General features: G+C 50.3%; 3 protein-coding genes across 3 annotated transcripts in view; 2 read left to right on the forward strand and 1 right to left on the reverse strand.

Annotated features, from left to right (window-relative positions):
* Positions 1 to 1,139: 1,139 nt before the first annotated feature.
* hpo (serine/threonine-protein kinase hippo) lies at positions 1,140 to 7,174 on the forward strand. Its single transcript, XM_018640391.2, has 6 exons — positions 1,140 to 1,231; positions 3,866 to 4,020; positions 4,164 to 4,263; positions 4,382 to 4,672; positions 4,823 to 5,364; positions 5,516 to 7,174. The coding sequence occupies exons 2-6, from the start codon at positions 3,973 to 3,975 to the stop codon at positions 6,275 to 6,277; spliced, it is 1,743 nt and encodes a 580-aa protein (XP_018495907.2). The 5' UTR covers positions 1,140 to 1,231; positions 3,866 to 3,972; the 3' UTR covers positions 6,278 to 7,174.
* Positions 7,175 to 7,245: 71 nt separating this feature from the next.
* LOC100898041 (BTB/POZ domain-containing adapter for CUL3-mediated RhoA degradation protein 3) lies at positions 7,246 to 9,621 on the forward strand. Its single transcript, XM_003745641.2, has 7 exons — positions 7,246 to 7,328; positions 7,726 to 7,862; positions 7,964 to 8,101; positions 8,226 to 8,332; positions 8,438 to 8,587; positions 8,693 to 8,806; positions 8,891 to 9,621. Exons 1-7 carry the CDS (start codon positions 7,246 to 7,248, stop codon positions 9,173 to 9,175), a joined length of 1,014 nt encoding a protein of 337 aa, XP_003745689.1. The 3' UTR covers positions 9,176 to 9,621.
* Positions 9,622 to 12,135: 2,514 nt separating this feature from the next.
* LOC100903327 (immediate early response 3-interacting protein 1) overlaps positions 12,136 to 13,894 on the reverse strand; it is a 3,355-nt gene continuing 1,596 nt past the window's right edge. The window contains exons 2-3 of the mRNA XM_003745516.1: positions 12,519 to 12,802; positions 12,136 to 12,438 (exon numbers count right to left, since the gene is read on the reverse strand). Of these exons, the coding sequence (XP_003745564.1) occupies positions 12,305 to 12,438; positions 12,519 to 12,630 (246 nt within the window). The 5' untranslated portion in view covers positions 12,631 to 12,802 and the 3' untranslated portion in view covers positions 12,136 to 12,304. The remainder of the gene's footprint in view (positions 12,439 to 12,518; positions 12,803 to 13,894) is intronic.

A 13,894-nucleotide genomic window follows, 5' to 3' on the forward strand; every position in this document is an offset into this window, starting at 1 on the left:
TGTGTACTTGCGGACAAATCGTATGCGACCGCTCGAGCTGAAACACTGAAATAAAAAATTTCCCTTACCCGTACTCTGCCGCTCATCTTGTGAACAATTATTCTATCTCGACGTCGTTCGAACGAACGCTCGATAATGAAAGAGGCGGACCCACAAAGAGCGTTCATGCGCATCCCCGTTGGAGTCCCGATTCCCCGAGGTAAGCCCGGGAACCCACGTACATCGAACTCCACTCTGTTGTTGCTCGTCGAGGAAGTAGTCGCAGAGATGAATAAGGTCCTTGGAGCAGGCGAGGAACACGGAATGAGGCGTCCGCTCTCGATGTTAGCTTCTACTCACGATTCCCGCGCGGGCAATGCCATTTTTTTATCGCATTTCTAAGTTCGTATATCTTTCGAATACTCAGCAAATTCGAAGGACGAGTGTTGACTTGAGTGAAGCATTCTCCCAGGCGAACGCTGCACTGCAAGCGTGTTCCCTGCCAGAGCAGAATCAAGAGGATTCTCTTCTGTAAGGAGTCTTGCCCCCGAGCAGCAGCGACCATAATCCAATCCCGCTCCCCTCATCCTATATGAACAATCATCTTCGGACTATTCGCGAAAGAGTTCTGCCTTTCTCTGATTCTTTTGAGTACGTCGGAGCGTTCGCTGAAAACTTCCCCCTGCTCTGACAGTTTCGAGGATGCGTCGAGTGAATATGCGATTTTTATTTATTGTCAGGGATTCCCCGAGCCCCCAAATCCATCCAAGTACAGTATCATCGATGGGAATTTTCCCCCACCCTCCGACCAGGAGTTGTCCGTAAGGTCATCCTCTGAATGTTATACAAGCTTAGTCTCTGATCAATTACGACCAAGAACACCCGGGTTTGCGCCGGAGAGGTCTTGATCGAGGGATCTGGGCGCAACGATGCATACCTTCACGGATACTGAATCATACCTCTACTGAATCGCACGATATTCGCCAGACAATGAGGGACGGCGTAAAGTTTCTTCAGCCGCGCGCGCGCGTTCAATCGAATGCGTTCATCCGAGCGGAGAATCAGCCAGCCTACCAGCCAGATACAGACAGCCAGCTCGCTAGCTGGCTGGCTAAGCCACTGCTTCAAGGAGCCACCAGCGGCAGCAGCCCTACGGCGGTGCTGATTGTTTGTTGTATTGAACGAACAGGGCAAGCGAAGGGCCCCAATTCGCTGTGGAGGAAATCTGTGCTCACAGGTGCCAACGGTGGAGGTGCGTTGATCTTCGGCAAGAGTCGACATACTAGTTCACGGGGAGCTTCTTCTGATCCACGGCATTCGTTGGAAACTCGCGACCTCACGAGTCGTTTCAAGCGTGAACGCGTTCTCTCGCGGCCGAATATACGAGATTCTAGAACCATTCCCCAGAAGGCTCTCGTGTACCACAGCTCCCGAATCTCAGCCGTACCATACGTCTTTGCGGCCATTCTCCCGTTCTGCGAGTTCTGACACTTCTCGGATGAGGCTCTCTCTAGAGAGCTGTGGGTGAGATTGATGTCGGTCGAGTGGCCGATGCGAGCGACCTGAGACCGGGACATTTCGTCTGTTCTGACCGAGTCGCCTTCGGCTTGATATGGTGAGACATTCCTCCGGCTCTCCCACCGTTGCCGGAGAACGAGAGACCTGGAATTGCTTCTCGAGAAAGCTCCAGGCCTCACGAGTCATCTAGGGCTCTAGGGGAAGCCTGCGGTCTGTAAACCATCTGTTCGGTTCGGATACCCATCAGATACCCTCAGTCTTCGGATAGCTCAGATCATCTGAGACTTCTATCAGGATTCCCAGTTCTCGTCGAAGGGTGTCGATGAGTCATCTAACAATTAGAATGACGATTGGGAATGGTCAGATTTCTCGGTCAGTATGGCGAGAGCTTGCGCGACGGATCCACAGAAGTCAGAGAATCAATTTTGAGCGCGAACCGTACCGAAAGCAACAATCCACGAAGCCAATTTATCACCGAACGTATACATTGATAGATAGATATATATATATATATATATTTCCTCCGTCTTAAATCGCCTCAAGGCGACTCACTTCCTAATTCAGAGACATTTTGTGATCGAGATCAGATCTCGATCGCGCTCCATCGGAGTTCCGGGTTTATGTTGTGAGTGACTGCCGCTCTGAGGATTTCGGAGAGGATTAAGATCCGGCTCGACTTCACTCCGGAGCCCTGACTGAAGCGTGCGATGACGCGGACGCTGCCGGACGTCCGGTGACGTAATTCCGTGAAATTGGCGTCCGATCACGTCCGACTTTCTCCCGAGACTTCGTCTCTATTGAGTCGATCAAATAAGCAGTACGCCTCACCGAAGAAAACATCACGACGCTAAGAAGTTTCTGGAGAGTCTGCGAGCGTTGTTGCTCGTCTTATTTCCTCCTCCGCTCACGCTGGCCGCCTTAATTTTGAGCTTTTATCCGCGATGGTGAGTCACCATGCTGGTCAGATCCGATTTTCTGCTGTAGGCAGTGTTCGGATTCTCTCCCGCTCGATCTGTTTGCATGACTTGCCGTATATACGGACCGATGGGTTTCCCGAGCCGAAGGGTTTGATAGGGATGTCCCCACGATTCGGGGAAAGCGATCCTTATCGCTCCAAGAAGAGGAAATCTCTCGCATCGGTCGACTCGATAGGGGCATCGAATATTCACGGGGGAGCCATTCTGGAAAGGTTTCTTATACTATCACTTTTGTAGGGCGAGCCGAGGCGTAGGCGCGTGTGAATAGGAACGAGCTGCCCTGTAGCTGTCGATCGGCAGGATGTGAAGCGTATGAAATAGCGGGAATTCTCGAGACGGCGCGGGGGCGGATCGTGATCCGATTTCTCCGTCCAATCCTCGATTCGCGAGAGACGTTTTTCTCTCTTTTTTTTCGTAATTTCCCCTGGCTCATGAGAAATCTTTGAATGAGCGTACAGAGTCAACTAACTGCCCGTGCGTGAACTCCGGATTTTACCACCTTATCGAGGTGAGTGTTAAATCTTCTACCACTCTGTGTTAGTTTCTCTAATCGTACAATGTCTCCCGATCCCGTCACGCTCAACTCAGAGATGCGGTGCCGGTTCCGCACGAAAGAACGCTGCACCACTCAATATCAGAGTCGAAGAATTCTTCACCCGCGAATAAACTCGGATCGATATCAATGGTTCTTGCTTCGCTACTACCTTTCCATTGAATTATCAGCTTTCCGTAGGATATCGCTGTATCACCCGATGCGCTGTGTTCCACCTGGTCTCTATAGGCTTCTCGCCGAGCAGCCCCGGATGACTTTGGCCTGAGGTCCGTTCTTCCAAGTTCTCCGACGCTGATGGAGCTGAACGCGACGACATCCGTGTCTCCGGTGGCCGGCATGAATTGTCCGATCAGCCTGACTGCGGATTCTAGTCGTCCCGTGCGCAGGCGTTGCTGAAACTCTAGTCTCCGCCAACGACCTGTAGCAGTGCTCCTTGTTCTGTCAAGGCTGGGTGACCACCCTTCCACGCCGACAAGGATTCTTTTCGGAACCTTTGGGCTGTCACCCGAGCAAATTAGTTCACGATTCCAAGAATCAGTCCATACGCTCAGTCATTCTACGCCTCTGACCACCCCTATACCTCTGAGCAGATGGCTTTGCACGATTAATGGGCTACAACATCGAGAGGAATTCGGGGAAGCTCGACGGAAGGTTTCCGAGAACTTACCTCGAGAGTATTCCTCTCACGATCCTTCTTCTCCCTCCTTGAAGGTTCTTGATATCTCGAATAGCGACGAAGCATCGACTAGGGCTCGTAACGGTGCGGCCAGAAGTCGTACTTGCGTCAGGCACAGAGGAGAAGCTTGCAGGCCTCCATCCTAATCCTTATACATTCCAGCGTACGACGTGTGCGATGAGGAGCCAACTGGAACTTGTCTAGCCGACCTTTATATTGGCTTGCACGTGGAACCTCGAGCAGTTTCCGGCTTCAGTCGCATCGACACGATGGAGGATACACTCAGAGCTCCCCTTTCTGGAGGAAGTCCTGAAAAGGTCATTAGAGTCACGCGTGTGGTTCGATCAGAGCGCACTCCGAGCATGAACTGAATATTGACGAAGATGATCTCTGATCGATGGGTCGAATATCAACCATCCTCCTGGTGCAGGAGTTTTCTCAAGAAACGAATCGCTTCCAGGACCGAGAAAGCAGTCAGGCTCAATTAAATAAATTGTCTGAAGAATGTCTGACGAGACAACCTGACGAAGTCTTCGACCTGCTGTGTAAACTAGGCGAAGGTAAGCTAACTCCGCTTTGGGACCGCGATCGCTTAAACTCCGATCGCTTTTCTAAACTGACATGAAATGCATGCGTATTAAGTAGCTACGATTTGAAACCGAGTCTTCTTCTCAACAGGGAGTTACGGATCAGTGTACAAGGCATTACATAAAGAGTCGGGTCAAGTGCTCGCCATAAAACAAGTTCCCGTCGACACCGACCTTCAAGAGATAATCAAAGAAATATCAATCATGCAGCAGTGTGATTCGCCCTTCGTGGTGAAGTACTACGGAAGCTACTTCAAGGGGACCGACCTGTGGATTGTCATGGAATACTGCGGAGGTGGAAGTGTGTCAGACGTCATGCGAATGCGAAAAACCACGCTTCAAGAAGACGAAATCGCGACGATTCTCTGCGACACCCTAAAAGGTTGGTTTTGAGAGCTCGTCCGCTAGACAATCCACGTTGGCATTTTCGTCGTCGCTCAAATCCCCGCTCGACGTATCTTTGTATGATTATGGCGATCATATAAGTGAAATATATTCTAAAAGTCATTCAACATCGACTCATCTTCTCCAGGGCTCGAGTACCTCCACCAAAGGCGGAAAATTCACCGCGACATCAAGGCAGGAAACATCCTTCTGAATTCCGAGGGGCACGCCAAGCTTGCCGATTTTGGTGTAGCCGGACAATTGACAGACACGATGGCGAAACGCAACACCGTCATCGGCACTCCGTTCTGGATGGCCCCTGAAGTCATCCAGGAAATCGGTTACGACTGTGGGGCCGATATCTGGTCGCTTGGCATTACGGCTCTGGAAATGGCAGAAGGCAAACCTCCATACGGCGACATTCATCCCATGCGAGCAATTTTCATGATACCGTCCAAACCGCCTCCGTCTTTCCGGAATCCCGACAAATGGAGCTCAGAGCTTATTGATTTCGTTTCCCGATGCTTAGTCAAGAATCCTGAAGAACGTGCCACAGCCACGATGCTGCTCCAGCATCCCTTCATACTGCAGGCGAAGCCTGTAACAATTCTACAACGGATAATTACCGAAGCTAGTCGACTCCAAGAAGAGAAAAGCAATATGGGCGAAGGCAACACCGCCGACGATGAGGTGAGTGTTGTTCCTCCGATCAATGTATTTCCCTTTTTCTTTTCGAGGCAATACTCTTGACCGTAGGGCGGTGAATCCGATACGACCATCGCTAAAGAAGAATCTATCGCGGAGGCTTTCTTTCACCCACGTTTCGCCGATATTCTTTCAGGTGGACGACAGCACATTAGTACCGGAGCGGAACAATAACAGTAACAATAGTCACAATAACAACAGCAACACTCTCGATGCCGATTCGGCGGGAATCGAAAAGGTCGACGGCGCATTGGATTCGAGTACGTCCGAGACCTTTTCCCGAATCGAGCATCACTGTGCCACTTTAAGCGACGTGGAGAGCAACCTCGGCACGTTAGTGATCAATGATGAAGAGGATGACTCCACGATGCGGGACAGGGAGCCCTACCGACCTTATTTTCTCGATCACTTCGAACGGAAACAGCTCGAACAGCAACAACATAATCAGCAACAGCTGCAGCAACTCAACTCGAAGACCATAACGCTCCCCGCCAAACTGCCTTCAACAGCGTCCACGAACAATGCCGCGGCTGAAGCCAATAGAGCGTCCGCGTCAGCCTCGGCCGAGGAGGATCTGCAACGGAGATTAGCTCAAATATCAAGTGGAATGGGATTAGGCGGAAGCTTAGGAGACATGACGATGGCATTAGCGTGCGATAGCGAAACACAGACTTTCGGACCGGCGATCGCAGGCCTAGATATGCCAGCCATGGGGGCTCACCTTGATCTAGAAATGCAGCTCAAGGTCCTTTCGTACGAGGAACTGCAGGGCCGACTTGCCACACTCGACACCGAAATGGAACGAGAGATCGAGGAGCTCCGGCGGCGCTACCAGGCCAAGCGACAGCCCATACTCGACGCCGTGGATACGAAGAAACGTCGTCAGCAGAACTTCTAGACCTCAGAGAGTCACAGCCTGCGTTTGACGGTCTTCCGAGGGAGCAGTCGTTGCAGCCGCACGCCCTGTCCGAGAGGAAACTCTTCCAGTCGCGGCTTCCATATCCTTATGAGGCGAAGAGATGCTTGTACAGAGAGAGCATCATCGTATTTTTGAATTTCTCCCAGCCTGCCCATCTTCAAGAGGAGGAAAGGGTTGAACTAAGGATTGGGTCCGAGGAGCGTCTTATCATCCCCAAAAACAATTGACGAGTGAACTCCCAACTTTGAAAAGTACCTCTAGTCAGCAGAAAGAAAAGATACTTCTGAAGTGCCTTCTCGCGGCTGTCTCGATCGGGGAGTTCACCATCTGATCAGAAACTCGGACGCGGATCAGAGGAAGCACAGTGGTAACCTCCCCGGGACGAATGGATAACTTGACGATCAAGCGACCGATTGATGCCCAAAAAACGTACCAACCACAGGATGAAATTTGTTGTTATATTCTACGGCGTGAAGAGCGGATGAGTCCAAGTTCTTGGCCAAGCATCTTGTTTCTTCATGAGCAGCGCACAATTACCCACCCGGTCTTCACTCAGGCGATCATGAGACTTGTACAGCGGAGCGACAAAATACAGAAGTGATCTGCGAGGAATTTGAGTGAGCCGGTCATGAATCATCCGCAGAATCAGGAAGGCTAGATGGCAATTCTCTTCTCTGGGAAACATATTCGACTTGACTATGTATTGCGGGTCCTACGTTTTGCTTGCTAAGCTCAACGAGCGAAACGAATCAGCGGATCGCAATGATGAGCTGAACAGGGGAGAAAAATTCTACGTGGACCGAGTGAATGTCGGTCGATATCCTGTTGAGGATCAGAAAGTGGTGAATAAAATCTGTTGCTGAGGTTGAACAACACTGATGGGAACTTCCTGCATTTCGTTTAGTAAATTCGATCTTAATAAATTTTCGGCTTCTTACTTCTCTTGGATGATTTGCTCAGACATCGCGGTTTTTCGTCGGATTGTTGTTTTCGGTACGGTATCAAACACAGCGAGCGGGCGAACTTCAGTGTACTCGAAAATATCGGTTCTGGTGGCCAAAAATTGGTTTCCCTTCTCCCTCGTCGGATACGAGTGGCACAAATCGATTCGGACTAAAGATCCTCGGAAAACTCAAACTTTTCCACGTACAGGGCTTAACGGGACGCCGCAAAAGAGCAGAGTGGATCCCTTCAAGGACCCCTTTGCGGCACATTCAGCCTTCAGAATGGGTGACTCTGCCACGCAACAATCTTCTTCGCCAGAGGTAAGCTCCACGACAGCAAACAATTTTTTCCGAATGCCAATGAGCTCAGTGAGGGCTTTATCGGAGAGCATAAGGCAACCCATCTTCTCCACAGGAAGAGCAAGATTCCCAAGAAATTCCCTCAAATGGTTGCGATGGAACGATACCCTGCACCATCGTCAGGAATTTCAACTCTCATTATGTGAAGCTGAACGTCGGAGGATGCCTTTTCAACACAGCGAAATCAACTCTTGTGAAGCTAGACAACATGCTCAGAGCCATGTTCAGCGGGAGGATGGACCTCGAAACCGATTCCGAGGGTGCGGGTCGCTTCGTGATGATGATGATCTTGAATAGGATGTCGACTGCAAGTTCTTCTCGGTAATCATTCTGCTCATATTCACGCCGAAGATCATTTCAGGTTGGATTCTCATCGACCGTTGTGGCAAACACTTCGGAACAATTCTGAACTTCCTCCGGGACGGGACTGTCGCGCTTCCTGAGTCCGCCAGAGAGCTCGCTGAACTATATTGCGAGGCGAAGTATTATCTCATATCCGGTGAGCCCTGCGATAGGGAGCAGATGAGATGGGCTCGGAGATCTCATTGTTGGACTTGAGCAGAGACTCGGATAAGAACGAAACGGAAATCTCCTCCAATCACCCGATGTCTCTAACTTTACAGAACTGATGGAACTTTGCGAGAATGCGTTGAATAGGCATGCCAATCCCGATGCGATTTGTAAAGTTATTTTCATCACTTCGGAGAAGGAGTGTCAGCAATTGATTCAGGTGATGGGATAGGAGTAAATATTTGCAGGCGGTTCAGATTTTGTGAGGATGTTGTGTTCAGAATGGTCTGCGCTGAATTTTGAAGGCTCCTCAATCTCTTCCTAGGCGCATCCCAAACCCGCTGTAAAAATTCTGATGAACCGAAACAACAATAAATTTTCGTATACGCCGACTTCGGATGATAATCTTCTGAAGAATTTGGAAATGTTCGACCGCCTATCCCTCCGCTTCAGCAGTCGCATCCTTTTCATAAAGGTGAATCGCTTTCCTTCGTATCCAGCCTCTCGGTGACAAATGAATCATCGAAAGCGTCCCTTGTGGAGAGAAGAGAACACTGAAAGGTGATTTTTCTTTCGATAGGACGTGATCGGCACCAACGAAATATGTTGTTGGACGTTTTACGGACACGGTAAAAAATTTGCCGAGATCTGCTGCACCTCGATCGTGTACGCCACGGACAAGAAACACACGAAGGTAAGCCTCGAGTCAGAAAGACCTCATGGCCAGACCACAGTCCCGTTAGAACGATACGGTTTCAAACAGCCATTGCGATTCTAGGTGGAATTCCCTGAAAACAGGATCTACGAAGAGTTTCTGAACACTCTGCTGTACGAGAATCCTCAACAGCCGGACCCCGAACTCATGCAAGCCACCTCACAGAGGGGCGCAGGGCTTCAGCGTTCAACAGCTGCCGTGAGTGACGACGAGGAAATTGAATCCAAACAGCAGACTGCCCAGGCGGAGGCTGCCAGCGGCCCCGGTCCTTCAAGAAGCTCCTCATCATTAGCGCTTGGTCGTTTCCGGAAGAGTAACTCGGCGTCGAACAGCAACAACAATCTTTAAAGCAGAGTAACTTTCTCAACGCTCTCGGTTCAAAGCAGAATTCACGATTTCGGATTCCGAGTCCAAGCGATCAAATCGACGTTCAACTCGTCGATTCGCGCGTCGATCGCTCAGTCTGTCGTTCCCCAAGGTCGCGCTGTATTCCTTCCGTCGCAGCTTCGCGCGACCTTGCGGCAGAGTGCCACGGTGGTATTCGAGCAGGCGCGAGAAATGCCCCAGAAGTCGAAGGCGCCGCATAGGTCAGCATTTTGAGTCGCAGTGTCGCGAGACACTGCCGTCCCTCCTCAGTTCAAGATTGTCCCATATTCAGTCGATTGCAGTGCCAGCTCTGACTCGTCTCCCGAGTCGGTCCCGGCATTTCTATGCGGTTTAGGGACCGTGCCAACTGCATGTGAAAAGAAGTGGCCGCGGGCATGTGCTAAATACGTGAACTTAAAGAATAAAACTTGGGTGGAAGGTGAAGCTCGCAAGCAATCATTCTCGACTTGATTCCCTAGCGCGACGAGTTTCAACAGAGATCTTATATCCAATGTAAGAGCTCGTGAGGGAGGAGGGAGGACAGGGACGACTGAGGGTTCTCCTCGAGACGGTCGAGCTCTTCGGCGAGGGATTCTTCGAGACGAATGTGAGAGGCGTCTCTGCCTGATGGAGACTCTAATCAGAAGACAGAATCGGGGGGCCCAGGCTCTCATGTGTCCAAATATATTCTGAGACAGTCGGTGGCGGATCCTGTCGCGGGGGGCGATGCTTCCTTACTCCCCGAGTGAAAATCCTGGGTCTGCCTCTGCATACAGGCCGTGCGCCATCCTTCCAGCCACAATGGACGCCTGGAAAAGTCTGATTTCCTGCCAGAGTTCCCGACACGTTCGAGGAATGATTCTCGCTGTGGACGACGAAACACAGACCAGATCTCCATGAGCAATCGGACATCCTGCTAGAGGACAGAACATGCGATCGATTCGCATGGGGAAGGACTGTGCAAGGTATCAGTATCATTGACGATGAAAAATCACGACGGTCTGGTTGGTGTGATCTACGAAGACTAGGCGAACCTTCCTTTATGGAGGAAGTTCTCCCGAGTCCGCTGATTGAGGGAACGGAAACGATCTTTCGGCGAGAACTCGACCGCTAGCACCACCGTCCAAAGGAACGGTGGATCCACGTGAACGAGCAGAGCTCGGTAGCGTAAAGAGCGGCTCCCTCCCAGATTCCAGCTGGCTAGCCGTTTGCTACGGCAAACTGCTCCGAAATTGATTCGGCGCAAAACCTCAGTGCAGAAGCCCTATGCATTATTGCTGATCGATGCATGGCGTCATGTAGAGCTTAACATTCAGTGCGGTTTGTCGGGGATCCACGATGGCCGCCAATGCATAGTAGGCAGAATTTCTTTGTTCCAAGGGCCGCGGCAAAGAAACAAACTATTCAATCGCTTTCGACTCTACCACAAACAAAGTTTATGCGACGAGTTGAAGCAGCGAGATTTGGACGTAACTGGGCCAAGGGAGTCAGTATAAAAACGGATGCAGCACTTCCATCCTCAACTTCTCCCTGCGACCGACAGCAGCAATGAACACTGCGTGCAAGCTCCTTCTCCTATCGACGCTGAGTCTCGTCGGGGATCATAGCGACGCCTTCCTACTCCCAAAAAAATTCTATTCGAAAATGCCATCGTTGACTTCACAAGATTCGAATTGCACTGCAAACGAGACACTGGTGCTCTACCAGGAGCCCGTGATCCGAATGGGTCGAGTTTTCCCGTCGATCGCGGGTCGTTGTTGCCCAGGCCTCCCGCAAATCGAAGCACACAAAATGTAAGTGAATGTTCCAGATTCGCTATCTTCCTTGCCACTATCGGAGCTGCGTTCTTGAATCACAGATGTTGAGATCCTTACAGCGTGGGCGAAGTCTGTCCCTTGGAATTCCGGAATGAAAGCTATTCGTTGCCGGAAGGTTTTGACTGGGCACCCTCCAACCACACGAACTGTCCTCAGGATCCTTCAAGACCTGCGTGCTGCTCCGATCCCACGACCGGCTTCTGCAACTTCTATCACGATCGAACACCGGACGGTGAGATTTTCAGAGCAAGCATCGCTTGCCGCGGACGTTCGTCGGGCCGATGAAATCCGAACTCATCTTTTGATGATATCAGAGCTACCATGAGCGACCATGAGATCACTGTTTACTTGAATCGCGTTCACAGGCTTGATCTGCCCCATCGGAAAACCCTTGTGCTGCAATGGTCCTCCGGCGCCGCTCCTGGGGAAGGTCGGAGTTCCCAGCTACGGGTGCGACGTGGGAGCCTCCATGCCAAGTACGAACAGCGGGCTGCGTACAGGATGATTGTTCCGAGTTCTCTGGAAATCGTCCACTCCACGGCTTCGTAATTCATTCAAGATCTATCTTCCAGGGATGAAAAAGACTCAGAAGATGTTCAAGAAGTGGATGACGAAGGACTGGAATGAGAAACCAAAGCTTTTCAAGCTCAAATATCCTCAGCTGAAGCAAGCCCTGAGGAGCACGGTTGCTGAGTGGAGTCTATAGTTTATGCGAAGTCATCATCGGACGTCTCATTGACCCTATCTAACGCCTAAGCGACACCATATATATCAATATTTCATTGCAATCTCATCAATAAAGGTCTCAGCTCTCGTATTCCGGACACTCATTGCTGGTCCCGATCAGGCGGATCATTCGTCGCTCGCTCGGCGAAATGGGAGCTGAGGAATGACACTTCAGCCGGAGGCGGTGATCTCGAAGAACGAGAGCTTCCATTGATGAATGTTCCCATGCACAAAGACTTTTTCAAGACTCTCATTTGAGATGGGATATTCCCTTCGGTTCTGAAAATTTCTGAACCGTCGAATCCGAAGACCACTAACACCCTTGTCTGAAATGATGTCGAGCCCTTCCAACACGACGTCGTGTCGAATCAAAAGAGGGAATAAGAATGCGATCTTTCGAAAAAGTCATTGAGGGCGGTTAAATATTCAATCGATATCCGATAATCTGTACAGTCTCATTCCGCCGGAGTCCATCCGCGTTTTTCGAAAGCCGTGATGTAACATTTCTTCGAGGACTCCCGTCTGAACTTGGAGGGTAGAAGCAGGAGATTGCTCGGTCCAGATGGTATCAACCAAATAACATTTCTAGGAGGATCGTCATCAAATTCAGAAATATTAGCGGAACCTTCATCACTGTTTTGACAGAATGAATCAAATTGATGATCTGTGTTTTTGCGCCCGGTTGTTGATAGCCCTGCATCGCTGAAAGGTAAAGATTGTTAGACGAGGGCTCACACTGAATACCTCCTCGCAGAAGTCAGGAATTCGGCCGCCTCTCTTACCCATGTTCCTTCCGAGTCCGTATTTATTCAGGAATCTCTCCTCGTGAAGAATTGTCACTGCGTTGAGCACCAGTAGACCGGCTTCCAGCAGCGAGTAAATACCGAAACCCATTTATGATTCGATTCGATTTTCAATTCCTCTCCGAGCTCTTCCTTCGGCTACTCCGATGCGAAGCAGTGTCGACAATTCATAAGAGGGGGCAGCGATGAATGAGAGAGGAAGAGGACTCCAAGAATCCCGATTCTCACAGCTTTGCGAAGTTTGGTACACGTGATTCCGATTCCTGTGGGGAGTCATTTTGAAACGTTATGCTTCATATAGTAGAACTCATTCTGAATCAGAGGGGCATTGTGCCCCCGATTCTTTGTGAGCACACACTCCAGAACTGAAGACCAGCTCCTCGGAATTCTCGAATTCTCTTTTCTTTTTCACACTTCATAAGTTTCGCGCAGGAGATATGCTGACTCGGAATGGAGTCGGCCGAGACTGTCGGAATAAATTCCTCGGTCCCGATTCCCAATCATTCATGTCCGGACTTATGAGTCCTCAATCGAAAAGCACCTACTTCTCCGAGACTCGATCCAACCCATAGCATGAAGGATCACCGGGAATCATAAAGTGAGCCGGATGAATCTTCGCGATTCTACTCAAGTCTTCCCCTTCGAATCCCCCTGCCTTCTCCCCCTATTCGATACGGCTACCCGGAATGAATCCGTGTCCTTGCTGCCACCGGAATCCCTGTGTTCGAAAGATTTCACATCCTACCTCCAGCTCCGTTCGAAGCTCCGACCCCATCTTGAGCTAGCTCCGGGCAAGGGCACAATGTTACATTCACACATTGTTACATCTGCCATTCGGCAATGGCAGAGACCCTCATCAGAATCGAATTTTTCGGAAAAACCCCGGGAGCAATCGAAGTAGCTCGAAAGGGTACAGCTGGGTAAGGGGGCGTTTTCGGCCACGACTCCGATTTTCGAAATGGATTGCGTGGCGTAATGTCCCACTCTTTAGGAGCATATTGACGCACTCAGATCATCTCAATCGCTTTTCAAGTCCGAATGGTATGCGAAAGAAAAATTAAAGTGTGTTCGGACCGCTGAAAACACCTGAAATCTTTGAACGGTCATTGCGCGAGAACGGGATAAGCTAGAGACTCGCGCTTGGTGGCGTTCGAAAGCTGGGAACAAGAGCTACAAAACCATGCCCCAATCACCGTCCTGAGATATTTTCTCCATGAGATACAGATCGATTTTCGTCTGGAAAAATCACTTTTTCATGATTTTCCCGGAAAAAAATGTGATTACCAAGCTGGAATCGCTTGGGACAAGTTTTTTTAAGACCCTTCGCGTTCCTGCGAATGCGATTGCACCGGTTT

This window comes from Galendromus occidentalis, unplaced genomic scaffold, assembly GCF_000255335.2.
Source record: "Galendromus occidentalis unplaced genomic scaffold, Mocc_1.1 scf7180000077484, whole genome shotgun sequence".
In the NCBI taxonomy this organism is placed as follows: Eukaryota; Metazoa; Arthropoda; class Arachnida; order Mesostigmata; family Phytoseiidae; genus Galendromus; species Galendromus occidentalis.

Bases quoted from the DNA above. Each gene is read 5' to 3' on its own strand.
- hpo (XM_018640391.2), top strand. From the start codon at position 3,973: ATGGAGGATACACTCAGAGCTCCCCTTTCTGGAGGAAGTCCTGAAAAG. The intron at 4,264-4,381 runs GTAAGCTAACTC...TCTTCTCAACAG, and splicing joins GCTGTGTAAACTAGGCGAAG to GGAGTTACGGATCAGTGTAC. The intron at 4,673-4,822 runs GTTGGTTTTGAG...CATCTTCTCCAG, and splicing joins TCTCTGCGACACCCTAAAAG to GGCTCGAGTACCTCCACCAA.
- LOC100898041 (XM_003745641.2), top strand. From the start codon at position 7,246: ATGATTTGCTCAGACATCGCGGTTTTTCGTCGGATTGTTGTTTTCGGT. The intron at 8,333-8,437 runs GTGATGGGATAG...ATCTCTTCCTAG, and splicing joins AGTGTCAGCAATTGATTCAG to GCGCATCCCAAACCCGCTGT. The intron at 8,588-8,692 runs GTGAATCGCTTT...TTCTTTCGATAG, and splicing joins GTCGCATCCTTTTCATAAAG to GACGTGATCGGCACCAACGA.